At 42.9% G+C, this 22,034-nt stretch overlaps 1 protein-coding gene across 1 annotated transcript in view; it reads right to left on the bottom strand.

The window, feature by feature from the left end:
- Nucleotides 1-22,034, bottom strand: part of TNS3 (tensin 3) — a 242,445-nt gene that overhangs the window by 59,601 nt on the left and 160,810 nt on the right. Inside the window, exon 18 of the mRNA XM_059819048.1 lies at nucleotides 12,024-13,283. Within this exon, the coding sequence (XP_059675031.1) occupies nucleotides 12,024-13,283 (1,260 nt within the window). The remainder of the gene's footprint in view (nucleotides 1-12,023; nucleotides 13,284-22,034) is intronic.

Consider the following 22,034-nt stretch of genomic DNA (forward strand, 5'->3'; position numbering starts at 1 on the left):
TCCACATCCCTTCTGCAAGGCATCTTGTCCCTCAAGAGAGTCAGCAGCACCTCCCAGTTTGGTATCATCAGCAAACTTGCTAAGGGTGCATTCAAATCTTGCATCCAGATCGCTGATAAAAAGATTGAACAAAACTGGCCCCAGATTTGAGCCCTGAGGAATAGTGCTGGTGACAGGTCACCAGCCAGATGTAGCCCTGTTCACTGCAACCCTTCGAGGTCTGCCCTTCAGCCAGTTCTTCACCCAGCGCACCATCTACCTGCTCATCCCACAGCTGGACAACTGCTCCAGAAGGATGCTGGGAGGGACAGGATCAAAAGCCTTACTAAAATCCAGGAAAACTACATCCACCACCTTCCCTTCATCCACCAGGCAGGTGACCTCATCATGGAAGGATATCAAATTAGTTAAACTGGACTTGCCCTTTGTGAACCCGTGTGGACTGTGCCTGATGATTGCATTATTCTTCAAATGCTTTTCAACAGCACCCAGTATAGGCTCCTGTGTGGACTGTGCCTGATGATTGCATTATTCTTCAAATGCTTTTCAACAGCACCCAGTATAGGCTCCTCCATAATCTTTCCAGGAACTGAGGTTAGACTAACAGGTCTGTAGTTCCCTGGGTCTTCCCTCACACCCTTCTTGTAAATTGGAGTAACGCTGGTGAGCTTCCAGTCATCGGGGACCTCCCCAGACTCCCAAGACCTTTGGTAGATGATCGAGAGGGGTCCTGCCGTAACATCCGCTCGCTCCTTCAGCACTCTGGGATGAATTCCATCAGGCCCCATGGACTTGTGAGCATTCAGCTGATAGAGCTGGTCCCTGACAATTTCGTGTCCACAAAGGGAAAGTCACTCTTCCCACACTCGTGGTCCTCCAGCTCAGGGGACCGGGCAGCCCGAGGTCTCTTGGTGTTATTAAAGACTACGGCAAAAAAAGCATTGAATGCATCTGCTCTTTCTTCTTCCCTGTTAGTTAGCTGACGATCTTCAAGCATCAGTCCTGTGAGGGACTAGGAGTATTATATGTATTTCTGTAAATGAGATTAAGGACTTAATTTACAAGGACTCAGTTTACATTTACAAAACTCTATTTCTGGTTAAGAAATGCTTCTAAGTGGTCATTTAAAACAAATTTATACATTCCAGAATACTAATACCATTACATTAATTTGAAATTCCAAAATGTAAAATTAACTTTATGTTTAACCTTACAACCTAAAAGGCATAGGGCCTAAGGAGGACGTAAAGAGGAAAAGGTGGTTGCAGGAACCTTATGGTAAGTGATAAAAATCTTTTTTTATGGCCGTCTCTGCAGAATAAACAAACAGTTCACATGGCGGGGAAAAAAAAAAGTAGGAAACTCCCTTATACTCCTATTCCATCACAAACTAAACAATCATAAAGTTTTTATGGTTTAGATAACTCTCCTTGATTTGTAGTGGCCACTCAACTAGTCAAATGTCTTTAAATTTATAGTCTCAAGAAAGCAAAGATGTGTTGGGTCCTCATTTTCCCCAAATTTCTGTATTTTTTAACTCCTTTAGCACCACTTACCCTATGCATTGCACAACCAGAAGTCGCTCTTCACAACAGAAATACCATTGATAATACAGTCACAACAGTCACAACACTCAAAACATAGTATTAGCTAAAAATATTTTAAAAATATGAATTGTTCCAACATGATCTGATTTTATGTTTCACCTCATCCATCTAAACACAGTTCACCAATACATTGATCTCACAGGTTCATAATATCAGGTCATCCCACCTTCAGAGGGCTAAAAAGTAGTTGTAATTTCAGAAAGTCGTGGGTCAGGGCAATCCCAAACACAAATACAGGCGGAGAATGGATTGAGAGGAGCCCTGAGGAGAAGGACTTGGGGACGCTGGTTGACGAGAAGCTCAACAGGAGCCGGCAGTGCGCACTTGCAGCCCAGAAAGCCAACCCTATCCCGGGCTGCATCAAAAGAAGCGTCGCCAGCAGGTCAAGGGAGGGGATTCTCCCTCTCTACTCCACTCTCATGAGACCCCACCTGCAATCCTGTGTTCAGCTCTGGGGCCCCCAACATAAGAAGGACATGGACCTGTTGGAGCAAGTCCAGAGGAGGGCCACAAAGATGATTAGAGGGCTGGAGCACCTCTCCTGTGAAGACAGGCTGAGAGAGTTGGGGTTGTTCAGCCTGGAGAAGAGAAGGCTCCGGGGAGACCTTCTAGCAGCCTTCCAGTACCTGAAGGGGCCTACAAGAAAGTTGGAGAGGGACTTTTTACAAGGGTATGTAGTGATAGCACAAGGGGTAATGGCTTTAAGCTGAAAGAGGGGAGATTTAGATTAGGTATTAGGAAGAAATTCTTCACCATGAGGGTGACGAGGCACTGGAACAGGTTGCCCAGAGAAGCTGTAGATGTCCCAACTCTGGAAGTGTTCAAGGTCAGGTTGGACAGGGCTTTGAGCAACCTGGTCTGGTGGAAGGTGTCCCTGCCCATGGCAGGGGGGTTGGAACTAGATGACCTTTAAGGTCCCTTCCAACCCAAACCATTCTATGATTCCAATTAAACATGAAAGTCAATCTTCTAACAGGATTGAAGACACTGAGCTTCACAACATGAAATAATATTGGTATGAAAAAACACGACCTGAACCGTACATTTCAGAAGCTCAGTCAACTCCTTTGTTTTAAAGTGGTTAATTTTAGGTTCAGTTACTGAAAGATAATGATCCAAACAGTCTCCCTTTCAACAAAAATTTATATATGACTTTGCAGCTAGTTTGAAAGGTCACTGGAATGCCCATTATTGCTACCAATACTAAAACAAAAAGCCTTACTGTTTTGGACTATGAGCTCCACCAAAGCCAACTGAAGCAAATGATAACTTCAGCAAGTTTTAGATCAACCCTAAAAAACAGGGTTATTTTTTCTAAGAAAATTTAAAGCCTCTGAAGTGGTCTAAGAATAAATAACCACATTGTATTACCTTTCTCCGAATTGTTTAACATTTTTTTTCTGTTAACTTTCCTTGTCAACTATCAACTAGAAAAATTATTCGGCACTAGAAAAACATTCATCTGACCCTTCACATAAATTGTCTTCAGATGGAAATTCACTGGTGTATTGTCTCTTACAAGGAAAGAAGAAACAGGTCACAGTCATGTAAATGTTGATTAACAGGCACTTCTGTCCAATCGGTGATCTATGCATATCCTCCACTCCATAAGTGAAACAAGAAACTTATCCAAAGTGTCTCAGTTTTCAGAAGCTACAGTTATGATCTCTGCATTCCGTACAGTGTGCTTTTCCATCAAGTCTCTTCACAGTGTCAAAGCCCATTCAGTGGGTATGGGAGCATCAGGAGCGATCCCTGCACAGGAGCTCCCAGTTCCATCTGCTGTGGATACCGCCACCAGGACCCACATTCTCCCAGCCGCTCTGCAAAATGCATATCCTCATTCATTACATATACTGAGGTGCATGCATAGTGATTAAAAAAGGTTGTCAAAATGTGAAATATAAACAAAATAATGGCAGAGTATGAAAAGTGCTGTGAAGAGTCCTGGCCTTCAGTGTCCCACCTGATTAAAAGTCCCTACTAAGCTGCAGTGAGAATTCAGTATGAACTCTGCCTTTTTTAGTTACACTAGCCTAAGAAGACTACGCCACAAAAAAACAAAACAACCCACCAACAAACAAACCACCCAAAATATTCAGAAGTCCCATGAAGATGTAAGGTTTGCACATTCTGTTCCATAATTCAGTTCATTCAATCGTAACGTGTCTCTGTAGAAACTTGTCTTGTAATAATCAGCTGCTAGAAAAAGCAAAGTATTGTAAAGTTTAAATTAGGATTAAATTCAATTAAGATTACACGCACTTCATTGTACTGCGAGACACACTGCTTTTTCTTAATTTATGGCACTGGGATGGAGTAATCCCATGAAACCATACAGGCTTGGTAGAATAGAAAGCAGCTATGACTAGAACCAGATAGAAAAGCAGAATAGAAAGCAGCTATGCGGAAGACGACCTGGCGATCTTGGTTGTTGCCCTTGTGGCAAAAGTCCAACTGCACACTGAACCGCAACAGCAAGACAGTAGCCACGAGGTCAAGCAATTCCCTTATTCAGTATTTGTGAGGCCACATCTGGAGCGCTGCATCCAGTTTTGGGTCCCAAAGTACAAAAAATTGGACTGAATCCAGCAAAGGGTTACCAAACCAGTCAGGGACTGGAGTACACGACACGAGAGGAGGCTGGGGAAATCGGCTTGCTCGCTCTCAGTATCAGAAGGTGAAACGGGCCCTCACTGCTGTCTTCAACTGCCTACAGGAGGCATTTACGGAGATGCAGCCAGACTCTTCTCAGAGGTGCAAAATGGTAGGACAAGAGGCAACAGCCAAGTTGCAGCAAGGAGAATTCTGACCAGACACAAGAAAAAAGAGCTGCACAGGGAGAAAGGTCAATCCCCTGGAGCAGGTGTCTGGAAACGATGGGAAATCTGCAACCTTGGAGGTTTTAAAAACTGGACTGGATACAACCGTGGGCAACTTGACCTAACTGAGCCCTGCTCTGAGCAGGAGGTTGGACGCAATGACCTTCTGAGGTTCCTTTCAACCTGAATCACACTCTGATTCTGTACGCACAAATTAGAATAGAATATTTCTGTTGGAAAGGACCTACGAGGAGCATCGAGTCCAACTGCCTGACCCCTTCAGGGCTGACCAAAGTTAAAGCATGGGCATTAAAGGCGTTGTCCAAATGCCTCTTAAACACTGACAGGCACGGGGCAGCAACCACCTCTCCAGGAAGCCTGTTCCAGGGTTGGACCACCCTCTTGGTAGAGAAAGGTTTCCTCATGTCAAGGCCAAACCTCCCCTGAGGGTCGCAGCTTCGAGCCGTTCCCATGCGTCCTGGCCCTGGGTCCCAGGGAGAAGAGCTCAGCACCTCCCTCTCCACGTCCCCTCCTCAGGAAGCTGCAGAGAGCGGTGAGGTCGCCCCTCAGCCTCCTCCTCCGCAAACTAGACAAAGCCCGAGTCCTCAGGCGCTCCTCACAGGACATGCCTGCCAGCCCCTTCCCCGGCTTTGGTGCCCTTCTCGGGACACATTCACATACCTTAACATCCTTTTTACATTGTGGGGTGCTGAACCACACACAATACTCAAGGTGAGGCCACACCAACGCTAAATACAGCGGGATAATGACCTTCTAAAGCAGTTTTATTTGACAACAGTGCCTCCAATCAACTGCAGAGCATTTTAGACAATGCCAGATGATATCAAATCATCAGGAATTAACTTCAGACTGGAGCCATTGATTGTAATTTAAAGGTAAGACCAAACATGTTTTCCTTTACAGTGTCTTTTGGAAGTGAACAAAGATCTACATCAGCTTCAATGCTTAATGAAAATGTCTTAGATAGTTGTAAAATTACAAACAAAATCTAACAAAGTTGGAGATCAAAGCTTGTATATAAATGACATTTTGCTTTTCTAAATCAAAAGCTATCAAGCTTTGAGCCTAGTATTATTAACTGAAATTTCACATTGAACTTAACAAGTTTGAAAAATTCTATCGTACTGAAAATCTAGAAAGCAAGAATTGCTGCCTTTGAAAGGGAAGAAATTGATTATTCAGTTTTTACAAGATACTATTCTTAGAAGTTCGGTGCTGAAATTATCCGACAGGTTGCAAACATGGTGAATTGTTACGGCATTGAAATTTAAATGTCCGAACTTGTAAAACTAATTTTAACCACCTCAGTCATCAACACTTGAGTAACAGTTAAGATCATCTTTCTCTGGATAGAGCTTAAGCGATGTTAACTATTATTTCACAGAGAGCTTCTCACTTTGTTAACTTCATTTATTCCCCAGCAGAATTTTTGGAATACTGAATTCATTTCAACACTATCCCTTTCACAAGGGACAAAAGGTAACACCTATACGTTTAAGAAAATCTGACAAGCACATACACAAGCCACATGTACATGGTTTAAGAAAACCACATGCGGGTTGAAAAAAGAAAGCTTACTAGGATTATGTTTAATCAGTCAACCAACCAACACAACTTAACAGATACTGTAATTAAAAAAATAATCCCCACAAGTAACAGACTCTGCAGACAGACAACTTGGCAATCGTTGATGTGTACAAGCATGCCACATCCAGAGGAGCGTAGAGAGGAACAGACAAAGCAGACGCGCTTCAAGTGAGCTTCTCGACATAGCTTCAACCTGTGCGAAAAGTTAGCGTGACATAAAAGAGGCTCTACCACTTCAACCCACAGATCGATAAAACTCAGGGTCCTCTTGAGAAAGGTACAGTGAACCACAGAATCGTTTAGGTTAGAAAAGACCTTTAAGATCATCACATCCAACCGTCAACCTAGCACTGGCAAGTCCACCACTAAACCATGTCCCTAAGCGCCTCATCCACACATGGGAAAACTCCCACAGAAAACTCCCACAGGGCTGTTTTTCCAGTGCCCCTTTCACAGACCTCAGCACAGTCATGAACGCTGAAATAAGACTCTGGGGAGAATTATGTTAGCATTGCAGAAATTCCTGATGCCGCTGCCTATACAGCGGTTTAAAAAGACCCGCATAACTCCAACTACCCGTTACTGTGAAACACGGGGATTCAATCCAACAGGAGGCTTAACAATTCATCAAGAAAAAAAAAAGTCCGTAAATTAACTTCTAACAGAGGAGCCTTGGGGGACTGCCCCACATACCAAAAAATGTTACAACACTATCCAAATCAAAAGTGATTTCCTTCTCTGGCACCATTTATCTTCTACAAAGTTTAAGATTTTTGCAGAAGGCATTTAATGATCAAGCTTTCAAGATATCTTTAGGCTTAAACCAAAACAAACCTCTTTTAAGAATTTAGAATCAGCTTTACAACCACGGTTACAAATTAGAGGAGACAGAACATCTTCAAAGATCGCAAGACAAAACTCAAGCTAAACATTGTTGTGGTGGACGAAGGACAGACGGGCAAACGTATAGCCAGTTGAAACAAAATGATGGATTTCCGATGCAAGTGCTAACAGCATCTTGTTATGTTCAAATTTTCAGATTCACAGCTCTATAGGAACGCTCTTTCAAAGGCATTGATCAGAACAAAAGCCAACGGAGCTGTGTCTGTTGTATCTTCACTGCCTTAATCTTTCTAAAATGTAGCAGGAATCGCTGTTATAACCAGAAAAATCTCTTTGTTCTTGAAAAAATACTCTATGTTTAGCAACGATTCATGAGCAAACTATTCTTTTTTCCCCTATCTAGAATGCGTAGTAGACTAGGAGTCCAAACTCCTTCTAACCCATTAGTTTAACAAGCAAATGAAAAGGTCTAAACTCTACCCCAAACCCAGGCTGGCCATTAAACCTGTCCGCGTAGGACACCGCTTTAGTTTCTTAGCCCTTTTACGCTGTGCCAAGCACGGCCACCAAGCCTGTTGCAAAATGCCAACGGGTGTCTCTGAACCCGTACAGAGATGTCATAGCGATGCGACGCTCAGGTCCACACCCTGGAAGTTACAGGACTGATAAAAATTTGTGGAATAAGTACATGACATAAATGAAATTAAAAATCACTATGTTGCTAAACATAACTAAAATTCCATTTTTAATTTTAGTTTAAAAATTAGTTTAACTAAAGTTAGTTTAGTTTAAAAAACTGAATTTAGTTAAAACTCCAGTTTTAACTTAAAAATTCAGTTTTTAACTAGTTAAATTTACTGTTAACCACTGTAAAATTAAATCCAAGTCAGGTACCAAAATTCTCCTGTGCGATGGAAACTACAACAGGTTTTGTAGTGTATTGTTAGCACACGCAAATAAGGCACATGAGGGTTCGGACAAGCTTGGTTCTCCTGCCACTTTACAACTTATTTCAGATGGACTGGGTTTGCCCTCCCACAGAATATCGTGGAGTGAACGGGAACATCTGGAACAGATCAATGCTTTTAAAAATTATTATTTAATAAAGCATACAAAAAGGATTGCTTCCCCTCTCCTCTGTCTGCAGATACACTGTAGCACGATTTATGATACCGTAATTTGGACCATCTTCAAAGATTTATTTTCCATAGAGGAAAGATCTCTGACGATGTTCCAGACACTTGTAATCCAATGTTTCGCCACCTCATTTTTATTCATTTCGCATGTTAGGATTTTTTTGAGGGAGGGAAGATGGCTTTGTTTAATGCTCAGTTCTTTATGGAGCTGATGAACTATATAAACTCCATGCAAAATGGAAGGCTGTGCGAACCGTGTATCTGTGCTGTCCCCACCACATTCGGTGACCTAAGGATGTTTGAAGATGGTATTTTCAAACACAATAACTCATGCATGAAGAAGAATCAGAATTAGCTGAGAGCAACAATATAATTTCAACCTTATGGAAAATACAGTCCCTCTCTTCCTCATGTTGGCGGATTTCGACAGACATGCATCTCTTGGTCATGGCAATGGGAAGAGGCTGCCCCCACATGTTGAATGCATGTGTTCATGTGCTTTGCCTTCGTTTGATCACATAATTCTTCAACTGCTTCTAGCATTTTTCTAAAGACGCAAATTGTAACATTTTACGAGTGAAAAAGTGGAGGGCGGGGATGAGACGTGGGTGACAATAACGGTAGGTTTTACTGAAAATGGGTGAAAACCTTCACGTTCTCTACATTTATTAACAGATCTCTAGGTAGAAGCGAAACATTATTTTAGCTTTCCTTCTCTACCCAATAAGCATAAGCTTTGTGATAAAAGCTGGCTGGTTCAAGGAAACAAGTCTTACGAATGATCTTTAACAGCAGACTGAGGTCACGTCTTATTAGGCATGAAAGAATCTACAGAGAGTGAAGTGAAGGGGGAACATAAGGCTGCAGAGAAAAGCTTACATACGCATCGAAATTTCCTCAGGCTACGAACTTTCCTGTTATTTAGAATTAAGAACTACTGCAGCACTGTGTTACTCGTAAATGGCAGCTTCGTTTACTACCGGAAACTCACCTCCACGTAACTCAGCTCAAAAAAATCAGAAAAACTTAATACAAAGTGCACTGATTCACCTCTGATAAGCGACGCACATAGCACTGAAGGAGAAAAGAGGTCATCAGCCACTGTTCTGCATGGTTCATAAAGACACATCTTAGCAGAAAAGAATTCAAGGATCACTGTCTGCCTCCTCCTGTTCTCAAAAACACTGAGCACTTAACCCAAGACATCATTTCGGACACAACCCAGAACTCTGCTACACGGGCAGTCAGTAGTTTGTGCCACGTTAACCTACGTTAAGGCTACATGTGTCTGAAAACCTCTAGGAAGAAGGGTGAAAGTTGAGGTAGCTGTCCATCAGTGCCGAAACACAGAAGCAAAGAGAGGTAAGAATGCGCCACAACGTACGTCCCAGCTGACACACGCACGTTTCGTTCTTAAGCTCATTCTTCCAGCTTCGCAGGGCACGGGAAACACGGACACGTCTTCTTAAGGCATGCATTTTCTGCACGCTCATGCAGGAAACCAGATAACCCCACCATCCTCTCGTAATTCAGCCCTCAGGTTAGGCACACGCACCCCATGCCACGTCAACCCCATTCATCTCCGGCACTCTCTGCTCCCGCTCACAAGACCTCGTCCGTCCATTCAACCTCCCTCAGGGCATTCAGCCGGGATCTGCGCTCCCTCCATCACAGGCCAATTCATTCCCTTGAGGTACTTGCGAGGTCAAGGACTCTTTAAGTCACTGGGTGTAGAGCTCCCCCTAAAACCTCTAAGACCAACCATCACTCATCAGTGAACAACTGCTGTTCCGGTTATCCTTTATTCATGGCTATTTCCTCATCCCCATGGCAGCCAGCATTTCTTTGTGCTATCAATTACACCTCCTGTGCTGCAGTCGTTTCAGCAGCTAATTAATCGCCTTGGAGAATCTCCTGCTTCTCCGAATTCTATCCGTCTACTCCAAGGTAAGGTAACCCACATCCAGAAGGCCTGTGCTCTGTTACCACAAACTGGCAACGAACAACAACGTATTATTGTTATTTTAAGGGATTCTTTAGCTTATATTGCAAGGTTTTCTTTTCTTTCCAGCGTAGCACATGTGTACAGCCTTTCACTGCAAGCACAGGGAATACTTCAGCCTTACCGCCCGTGTGTGCATGTGCCGGGGGACGGAGCCAGGCCAAACCGATGCTCCAGCTGTGGAGGGAAAGCGATCTTAAAGTCTGAAGAGGAACTTTCCATGACATTATACGTTAGCTTGTTCCCACACAGGCAGGAATAGACTTTTGACTTTAACCAAGCACAATGAGTTATGTTTTTATCAGATTTGGGTTTTTTAAAACTCTTTAACACTTGCCATTTATCCCAGTGAGTACAGAGGATATTTCTCGTTATTTATGAATCCTTGCAGAGAAGCACTAATTCTCAGTAGGAGTATGGAGACGACAGACGTTTTAAGGGCTTGGGTTTGCACACAAACTCTAGAGCATTTGACAGACCCGCATACCCTAAGGCCACTTTCTCTATGCCTCCTCGCATAGATATCGCATACCTATGGTCCTCAAAAGTGAACTGTCAAGCATGTTTGAAGAAGGAAGGGAACCAATAAAGAGTATTTCCTTGTTTCTCAAACTTCAGGCTTCCTGCTTCTTTTCCCACCCATGGTCAAAATAGACTAATTTTGCTATTTCAGTTTATCTACCTATTTTCTCATACAGCTGAGGCTGGGGAGGTGGTAGGGGCTTCTGCAAACAGAATTACGAACTAATGAATTTAATCCTGTAAGAGCCACAGAACGCACACCGCATGTTAAAACCAAACAAAGAGCGAAGCAGCTGACATATATTCCTCACGGATTTCTGGACTTCAGTCCTCAGTTATCCCCTCCTAAACAAAAAATTGTGATTTCACCTTCTCTGCAAGAATCCCCACCCTTGATCACATAGGCCTGCGCATTAGTGGAAACCACACAGTCATTAGGCAGAGTCAGCATCGAATGGGTTGGCATAACCCACTGGGCTTAGCCGAAGCAGCTCACTGGGGTCCGCTGGGGCCACAGACACGTGTTCTGGCATGTTGGCTGATACTGAAGCAAATCCTGGAGACACGGCGAGTCTTTCACTGCACTGAGACCGGAGGTAGGAAGAGGGAGAAGAGGGAAAGGAGGGAGGGAAGGGACGGGGATATGTTCTGCCAGAGGAACTAGACCCCACAGCATTTTCAAAAATGACAGCAAGACCAGCAAGAACTTGTTTGTCACAAATTTCAGCTACAGCATTAATGAAAGGTTTCAGTGGACTTAAGCAGAGACAGACTACTCATCCTTTTGCAAAGCTGCTAGTTCTAGTAGCGTTACTTAGGCAATATAGTCGGCAAGTGTCGCATATTTAATTCCACCAGTTGATTTCTGCAATCATACCAGACCCAGAGATAACAAGCAAACACTGTGACTTCTGAATTTTTAAACAGAAAAAAGTTTCCGAAAGAGTATGTTTTAAAATACTTTACTGGCAAAGATTACATTATTTATGAAAATACTGCCTAGAAATTTAATGCCAGCAGCATTACACTAAATTTGAAGATAAAATTGTCGGAGCTTTTTCTCCCGCTTTAAGTGGAAATCATAAAAAATAATAATAATAAAAAGCATATAATGATAAATCATAAACCATTTCACTACAGAAGCCTTCTAAAAATGTCTCAATATAGGAACTGTAGGAATTCTGCTCCCTTATCACTTAAACTTACAGTAGCAAAAAATCCCAGCTGATGATCTGTAACAGGTATGAATTTGCTCAACAGTACTTTGTTTCAAGCAAAATCCAAGTACCTGCAAAACTCCTTTATCTTACATCAGTTGGATTCCATAATTTCTTGGATGGTTATGTAAAGAGGGCATCAGAAATAATCCCTTGATAATCATCCTGAAAGTTGTAAGTCATGACCTGAGGTCCTGCTGTACTGTATCAAGAACACACAAGTGCTAGGAAAAACATCGGATTCAGAAAGTGTTACAACAGCTTACCGTGCCGGGAGGGATTCCTGTTTGTGACATCTAATTTGTCATGGAAGCCAGGACTCCTGCCAAGCCCTTCCACATCTGCATCGAGGCTGGTGAAGCCATTTATTTGATTTCTGTCCCTGGTGACAGTGTTAATGCGGGTCGGGATAGGTTCAAATGTAGGGTCTAACTCCAAGATCAGCCTGTTCAGTTGTTCAATGGACTGATCAATATCCAAAGTTGGAGAAGCTGGCAAGTCCCCTGCATTCCGTCCTAGGTCCAGGCCATTTGTGTCCCTCTGAGGCACCGGCCTTGACTTAAAACTCTCGGCACTGGCACGTTCTAGAGCTTCAGCAGCACCTGGCACGCTTCCTAGCCCCCTCTGCACAGCATGTCTGCTGCTGGAGCCACGGGTTGGGGTGTCCGGGACTCGGGACTGGCTCTGGACACTGTCCGAATTCTCCACGGTGTTATGAATGCCAACCCTAATTTCATTCTCTGGGGCAAAACCATACTGGTGAGCAGTGACCATCTGCTGCTGGCGTACCCAGGTCTGAGTAGAGTAGTTACTTGGGCCATAGGCTTGAGGCTGGGGTGAGACAGGAGGATTCCGTTGCAGTTGCTGAGCTGACTTCGGCTCAGTGCTTCCAAATGATCTCTCATAGAGGGGATCCACGCCAATTCCCAGGTCTGGGGCAAAAGCGTTGTGATGCTCTTCCCCAGTGTTGCTTCCAAAGCCATCTGAGAGAAGTGAGTTCTGACTGCTCTTGTGGCAACTGAAGTTCCCTAGGTGGGTGGAGTGTTGCCCTTCGGAGGAAGACAAAGTCCCAATGCTGTCCACGCTGTGAAGGTCATGATTAGGCATTTCGTCATCCAGAATATCAGTCTCCCTGTCCTTCAGTTTGGTGTCTCCATTCACGTGAACTTGAGCTGGCACTATGTGGCGCGTCCCACTGTACTTGCTTCGGGCATCAGTCATATCCTTGGTGGTGCTGACAGAATCCTCCAGACCAAAGCCGCTGAGTAGCTGGTCCAGTTCTGCCTTCTCTTGGGGGCTCAGACCCCGTTTGACTCCTGGCCCAAGGCGCTCCTCAGTCTTGTCTGTCCTGATGGAAGCTGTTGAGTGTCCTGAATCACTGCTGACAGACAGGGTATGATCGCTGTGATCCGGACTGCCAGCCACGGGAACACCCTGCGCAACACCAGGGATGCTGCTGTCCGAAGAGCTCTTCTTTCTCACTTTTGCATACAGACTGCCATCAATGGGACCTTGGGTATGCAGCACTGCGGAGAGGTAAGTAACACGGAAAAGGGAGAGAAAAGGACAAGGCATTATATTAGGACTTTGACTGGTGTCGTACCACACGACAGAAGTACTGCTAATACTAATGGTATTGTTTCTGCAAAACTAAATTGGTTCTGCAAATACAGCATCACCCAATGGCATTATCTTCTTTCATTTTAGATTTCAATTTATAACAGTTTTCTTGATGGAAATATGCCATTCATAGTTCAAGATCACACACAGTTCTCTCTTTTTATGCTCTTTTGAATGCGTGTTTATGGCTCCACAAAGTCTTCACACTAATTTGAAGAATTACGCTATTACAACGCTAGAAATTTGAGAGGCAGCTGCCATGCATTCCATTCAGAGCAAGAATGGTAGGAACCTACCAGCAATACCTACCTTGAACATTTATCATGCAATTACCAGTTCCTCCATTTCTACTTGATGGTCCAACTATGCTATGAAGAATCAGGTACTCCTTTTCTTGGTGGTGCAAGGAAAAAACAGACCAGAGCTGCAGCCCTCAGAATATACTTAAGGTCTCTTCACAAAAGCACGCACGTGGAAATTTTAGACTATGAAATTTCTACACCTGTGTGGAGGATCTGGTATGCATTTCACCTTTCCATTTTAATAAGCAAGGCCAGAATCCCTTAAAAATCAGAATATAACTCCTTCCTCATCAATGATGGGAAGAATCTAACTTTATCTCTGATCTCGGAGGTACTCACTCAACCGAAGTTTATGAATAACCATTCATAAGAAATATGGGCTAGAACTTTCTGTTCAGAACATCTTTCAAAAATAGAACAATTTTGCAGGAAAATGCATCTACTAAGTTTACTAAGGCTGGGTGTTGAGACCAGACAAACTCCTGCTTCCAGCTGCATGAGCACAACTCAGCACGCTTCACTGATGTCAACTATGCGCAGAAGAGCTGGGTGAGCCAAGTTTTGCCTTCTTACGGGGCTAATGAACTCAAGTGGAGGGCTTCACTGAAGTGCCTATATTGCTTTTGATCCCAGAACTGTTACTGGCACCCACGAGCCCTGCTACCTCTTGCGATCTCGAGGCACGCATCCTGTATTTTTTAATCTGATACACTGATCTTCTTTTATGCCGCAGCCACCAGCCCATCTTAATTATTTCTTTTCAATAAGCAACACAAAAAGAATGCAGAACATAGAGCAGAAAGTCAAGAGAATCACAAGTTAGAGACTAAAATCTCAGCCTTAGAACTGTCTCCTATGTACATACCTCTACATGTTTTATCACGTATGTAGTATTTTAGATATTATGCTTTACTGCTAACAGGAATCACATAAAATACATAGTCAACAATAACAAATACGAAATACATACAAAATGGATAATTAAAGTTGTTGGAAAAAATCTCTTTTTGCTTGCCAGAAAAAAACCACCACAAACTTGAGCAGATTTTTATATACAATCAGGAAGTAAAAAATCCATTTGAGTTAAAAATACTACTGTGAGGATAATCTCTTCCATGTTATTTCAGTACTACTAACACTGGCAATGGATAAAACCACAGAACACTGAATACAGCAATTTCCCTCTGGAACATTTTAAAAGCTCAAAAGTTTCTTTGAATCCAGCTTATTTTATCCAAACCACTTTTTCCTACCTCTGCCTGTCAGGGCTTTTTCAAGCTCTCCTTGACGTTATAGATCAAGAAGAAGAAACGACGCTGTGGGAGGCACATTCTTATGATCCTTTATTGGACTTCGTTGTCCAACTCCCACCCACATCACACAGGTTAAACCAACCTGAGGTAGAGTATGGCTACTGGGCTCTCACCCAGTGCTGAAAATGAAGACAATTAATTCTGTTTCTTATGAAAAGCTTCAGGTATAGGTATTTCTACTGTCCGCCAAGCTGAGAAAGTAAAGTGAGTGGTTCTATTTTCAAAGGATTTAATGCTTATTTACCAAAAGATTCATATTAAGCAGTAGTTTCTGAACAACTTTTCCTACCCACAGTTTGAGAATTGTTTGAAAATAAGAAAATTAGACCATTACAATTTAGGAAGAGGCAGGTTTTTGTCAACAGCTTAGTCTACATCTGTGGCAGTTCCAGAATCAAGAGAGCCGTGGAGACCCCAATGCATTTCAACATCAACTCTCCCACACATTTTCAAAATACAGTTAAAACATCGTGATCGTGAAGCTTCCGAACTAGGAGGCTTTTCTAGGCAATACCATTTTAGAAAAAGCATTATTCAGAAACTGTACCCACGATGGAAATGAATTCATCGGTTTATAATGGCAAGAAAAGTGGTCTGGTTGGAAAAAGCCTTCATTATGGGACACACTGCCAAGTTTCCATCAGTTAAAATACTTACACACTGGAGGTTATATGATAGGTTTAATAGATTTTAGCTAATAATTAATGGACAACTTTTTACTTTTTAAGGACTAGGTGCTGTTACTTTTCTGATGTTGATTTTAAAAACAGCACATGCAAAAGACCAGAATACTCCTTTTCCGAAGAAGTCATCACGCTAGGGAAAAAAGAAAGCAATTCCCCTTGCCGTAGGATTTCTCTATGGGCGAATTGTTAGAAGTTTGCTGAAGTTTATGATGTGTAAATCCCATGGTGAAAAGAGCTGCTATGCACGAGGCTGAACGTCTGTGTACAAATATTTAAAAACAATATTTATGAAAAAAATACCATACCTAAGGAAAATACAGCCAATTGACAATTTCTCAACCTCTTTCATGCTGTGGTTTCTCACAAGCTGTCACTACTGCTAAGGCAATGAAGCACACTTGGCGCTTCATGTGGAATTATTTAATACAGTTACCACAATAAATTGTGAAAATTTAAAAAAAAAAAAACAACACTAAGAGTAACTCTTAGGTGATTTTTTTTTTCTTTTCTGTATCCTTTGTTTTGAGTTTAAAAACTAGAAAATCAAACAATACAAAACTGCTTTGTTTTGAATAGCTGAATATCCTGACACAAAACAGACTTGAAGAGGTTACAGGTCTGAACTGGAACGCAGTTAAGTAAATACAGGACTAGTCCACTTGAACCATGAATAAGTCTTCCTGTCCAACTCTTCTGCTACCCAAAAGTAGGCACAGCGCTGTAAATCCTTCAAACACGCTAGTCAGCCGTAAACCCCTCACACAGAATCATTAAGGTTGGAAAAGACCTGTAAGATCATCAAGTCCAACCATCACCCCAACCCCACCATGCCCACTAAACCATGTCCCGCAGTGCCACGTCCACACGTTCCTTGAACACCTCCAGGGATGGGGACTCCACCACCTCCCTGGGCAGCCTCTTCCAGTGCTTGAACACCTCCAGGGATGGGGACTCCACCACCTCCCTGGGCAGCCTCTTCCAGTGCTTCACCACTCTCAATGCTTTCACAGCAGAGGAAACATTCTAGCATGCAAATTTGGTTCACCATATAGAAAAGTTAAGTAGAAAATCTGTCAAATTCGCAAGTACGGTCATGGAGGCAATGGAAAACCTTGGTGCATTTCCCCCCGTTAGCCCTCCCCGCACCGTCACACAGTGCCATCCAAGCACAGCACCAGGAGCATGGGCGAAAAGGTGGACAGACTGCCAGGGGACGACTGACCCGGGGGTCTTGCACGTGTGCGCTCTGTAAGGTTCAGCGAGAACCCTGCCCGGTACTTCTTCCACTAATACAAAATTATCAGATTTATTCTGTAGGTTGCCCGGAATGCTGAGCAACCAGAAACCATTTGGGGGTCTCCCAACTGTGAACTGTACAGCTTCCGTTCTGAAGAAGAGACATGAGTTCACCTCACCAGTAGCATCTCTGCTTAAACCCAGGCCATTTCATTTGGGAAAAAAACCCAGAAAATAAAATACAAACCACATAAGTGGATTCTAAATCTCAAGAACTGTTCATCTCCCATTTTATGTTTCCATCTCAAACAAAGAAAGCTGTTTTAGAAACACACAAATTGGGAAGTGTGCAAAAATAACTCCTCAATGTATTTTTAATGGTGTTAAGAATTAGCACCACTGGACATAAATATGAAAACAGATTTCAGCAGAGGATGGGGTTTGGTTGCTTATTATCTTTGTTTGCTGTTCACCTATCAAGTATGCAAACCAGAGCACTACAGCCAGTGCTTCTTTCCATCGGACTTTGGACTGGATACACCAGCTTTACAATACTCAGGAGTTTGTTGGGGTTTTGTTTTGTTATTTTCAAATTCTGAACAATTTACATTCCTTCAAGACTGTTCCTTTCCATACTGCATTTACGTGTCAGTACAAGGCTTGGACTTAAACTACTTCAGAATTCCAAGATGCCTTTTAAGTAAATTTAAAAGCACCTTTTTCTGATAAATGTAGAAGTTAAATGGCTGCCTTTGAACTCTCAAATGATCCCATTGCTGGCTAAGACATTTAATGAATTACTATTCAAATGCCAGTTTTAATCTGAGCTATAGTTCACAGCAAACACTAAGAAGAGATTGTAAAAAGTTTCATGTTCCTCTGAATAGTCAGTGTTAACTGGTAAGCCTCAAGGAAGGTTGTAGAAATGTTTTGGAGAAGTAAATCAGATTACAGTGTCCTGGCTTTGGCTGGGATAGAGTTAATTTTCTTCCTAGGAGCTGCTATAGTCCTGTGTTTTGGATTTAGGATGAGAATAACGTTGGTAACACACTGATGTGTTAGTTGTTGCTGAGCAGCGCTTACACTAAGTCAAGGCTTTTTCAGCATCTCGCACCGGCCCGCCAGCGAGAAGGCTGAGGGTGCGCGAGGACAAGATAGGATAAGAAGAAATGGCCTCAAGTTGTGCCAGGGGAGGTGCAGGCTGGATATTAGGAAAAATGTCTTCACTGAGAGCGGTGAAGCATTGGAAGAGGCTGCCCAGGGAGGTGGTGGAGTCACCATTCCTGAAGGTGCTCAAGGAACGTGTGGACGTGGCACTGCGGGATATGGTTTAGTGGGCATGGTGGGGTTGGGGTGATGGTTGGACTTGATGATCTTACAGGTCTTTTCCAACCTTAGTGATTCTGTGAAGAGGCTGGGAGGGGACGCTGCCGGGACAGCTGACCCAACCGACCCAACCTAGCCAAAGGGATGTTCCATACCATATGGTGTCATGCTGAATAAAAAAAAACTGGGGGGAGCTGGTGGGAGGGGCACAGTCATCACTCGGGAACTGGCTGGGCACCGGTTAGCGGGTGGTGAGCAACTGCACTGTGCATCACTTGTTCTTTATATTCTTTTATCGTTGTTATTATTATTTTCTTCCTTTTCTGTCCTATTAAATTGGTTTTATCTCAACCCATGAGTTTTACCTTTTTTCCGACTCTCTCCCCCACCCTGCTGGGGGGGAGCGAGCGAGCGGCTGTGTGGGGGTTAGTTGCTGGCTGGGGTTAAACCACGACAGAATGGAGGAAAAATTTTGCTAGAGGTATTTTTCCCTCCCCTAACTTGTCAGGTAGATGGACGGAAATGTCTTTTTTTGCAAACAGAGCTTTTCAAAAATAAAAGTATAGATCTCTACTACACTGAAGAATGGCATCTGTGCTCATTAGAAGCCTGATCGATAGAGAGAGACTACTGGGAACAACACGAGTCTTTCTGGGACTTCTCACAGGGTTTGGCTCAGGATGGCTCAACACAACATTTCCTTAGACCAGAGCCAGCAAACTTAGGAGACGGAAAGGTTCATGGCCAGGAGAGGAAATCTTACACACGCGAGTCTGTGTATGTCCGTGAGTCTGTATAGGGAAACATCCCCATTTTTACGGGGAAACTCAGTAAATCTCATCTGAAGCTTCAGCAGTAGTAACCATGTTTTTGCTACATATGGTCCCTATTAAAACATAAAATCTCTGAAATTTTAGATTCTCCCAAGATGACTAGGAACCACTTTGTATAAGCAACCGACAACTGTGAGCTGCCTGGGCTTCCCAATTGCTCCACGTGCTAATGAATCACACAGCACTGGCAGAAGGGATGATGTCTGCGCACTAGCATCTCTGTGAAATATTTCGGCACCATAAAACCGGCAGCTAGTTTTTGTGGCATTCAGTGTCTCCCCCTGTTACCTCAAGATTGTCGGTATGTGGAATGCCAGTGGATTAAAAAGCCCGAACAGCCGCGGACATGACTACTATCTTACTGAGCATCAGCCCAACTCTGTTCATACCCAAGACAACCAGCCTAGCTATGCCACTTATTAAGCAGAACTTCAGGAGGAAAGAAACTAACAGCTTGAAATATTTTATACACCCTGCAATATTATCTGATAAATACAGATTATCTAACTTGGAAGGAAATGCATATACATGAGAGGAGAACCAAGAACTCAACTTGACTAAATAAGCAAACAATTTACCAGGATTCCCAGTCCTGCACGAACCATTTAAGATGAGCACCCAGCTATAGAAAAAAAGGCATTTAAGCTGCACAAGGAGAATGTAGTCAGTAAAGCGTGGGATCTACCTAAGTATCCCTATCCGAAAGTCTGGTCCACTGCCAAGCTTCAAAAATCCCTCGGGCAATTTCTCAAAGCAGTGGCTCCCCAACCAGATGTCGCACCGTCCCAAGTAGGACGGTGAGCCTAACAGACACTACCTGTGGTATTTCTGCTAGAAGTTGAGACGTCGTATTATGTTATCTGTCTACAGGTGAAGCGAGAAACAGAAACGTTTGGGAGCTGCTGGCTTTTGGCTGTGAACTTAAAGATGAAGACAATATTGTTAGACTTGACAAGGAAAGACCTGCTATTTAATTGCAACTAGACCGTTTTGCTCTAGTAGGCAGCTGCCTTTTTAGAAACCTCAGACAGTCACCAAAAAATCATCATTCTGCATTATAAAGAGATGAGAAAGCATAAGACCCACAGCTAAACAAAAATCCAGCTGCTCCTGAGGAGTCTGATATTGAAACTTGCAGCTCCTGATCATGAAGACACAATGGATGTCGCATCTAACAAATTTAAATTATTTCCAAATTTGCACAGTTGTAGGAAAGCATTCTTAGATTAATTTGAGGGTTTTTTATTTAATTATGACAAGCACTTACATGTAATTACCCAATAATGATTAAAAAAAAATAATTCTGGTGTGTGATCCTGAACAGCATTAGGAATTTAGTTTTCCCTTAAGATTTGTCACTGCAAGCCCAGTGGAAAGAATACAACGTAGCTGAGGTGAGAAATCAACTCTACATAGAATTTTTTCCCTCCTAACTTGGTTTAAAGGGAATATGAAATGCTGTATCAGGCAAAAATCGTGATTTTAAAATAAAATCTAGCATTTCTGCCATGGGGGAATTAAATACACAGTATCACACTCTGTTGACAAAGTCAGCATTTATAAAGCCCATGTATATATCAGGGGTTTTACCCGAATTTTATACTGGGCAGCCTGTGATATGTAACATAGGGATATGTAATATAGACAATACTTAGATAGGACTTATTTTAGGTAGAAAAATGATGTATATACAGTTTATTTGTTCATAAAACCAGGATAAATGAGCTATTCAAACACTATAAACCTTCAAAATAGGTTTTGAAGTTCTTCTCACACTACGTAACACCTTCATTTCATATTCTACCTTTTTCTAAATCATAATTTTGGAATACCTCTGCGCTACTGAGACTTTCGGGCTTCACTTTACTCCGGTCTTCATCCACGTTTTCCCCCAAACAGTGTTAACCAACTTAATCGCAAAAGTGTTAACCAACTTAATCGCAAAAGTGTTAACCAACTTAATCGCAAAAGTGAAGCTTTTTTGACCCAAGAAAATGAGAAAATATACTAGCAATGCAAAATTTTATTCTGTGCACCTTGCTAAGTAACGGTACTGTAGAGGCCTTACGCATCCGATACCTCATCTCAACGCACAACTCGATCCCCACTCTCTTTTTTTCCGAGGAAGCAACACTCTGTACAATGCGGGAGGAACACAGCTGTCAAAAAACAAGGGAAGTTCACAACGGTGGAGACCTAAGTAATGCTGGAATTTAGTTAAGCAAACCAAAGGGGCCCACTTTCTTTCAACCTGACCTCTCTTCCCAGGAGCTGTTCCAACTCCCCGAACTGCCCGGGCTGAAGCCTGACACAATTCCCACACTGAATCGGAATTACACACCCCCCCCTTCCCAGCATCAGGAACTCTTATAAATGGAAGCCTCAGAGCAAAGGGTACGTGTGTATTTTCGCTCCCGTGCCTAACGCACAAAGAGCAACTTATATAAAAATTAGGAGCTGAAATACCAACACATACCAAATTCAGTGGCTCCCTTCCAAGCCTGGCTTTCCTGGCACTTCCCTCCTTGAAATCCAAACACCCAAAGGCAGGCTTGCGAGTTAAAAAGAGGTTTCAGTCTTTCAGCCCTTTGACGTGTCCCCACAGCCACCCCCTGTCCATTCACCGCTTGTGAAAACACGTACAAACGCAAGCCAGCTAGGTAAACACGCAGACCGCAAATTCAGCCAGAGCCGTTCTGACCCAGTCCACCTGAACAAAAAGAAGAAGGTTGCAAATACACAGACCTTTGCACGCTGTACCCTCGTTCATGTTGCAGCAGGAAACGTTACAGGAGATGGGGATTATTTTTTTCAACCTCATAAATAAATATTTCTACCTTCAGGCAAACCTGGACAAGTCCAGAGCTGCATTCCTTCAAAGTTAAATCTTTTCCTGTGTGCTTGTCTTTTCCTTTCTCCCTCCCTCCCAAACACAGGCCCTCATTCCGTGCAAACTCTTCC

This window comes from Gavia stellata, chromosome 6 (genome assembly GCF_030936135.1).
Source record: "Gavia stellata isolate bGavSte3 chromosome 6, bGavSte3.hap2, whole genome shotgun sequence".
Lineage (NCBI taxonomy): Eukaryota > Metazoa > Chordata > Aves > Gaviiformes > Gaviidae > Gavia > Gavia stellata.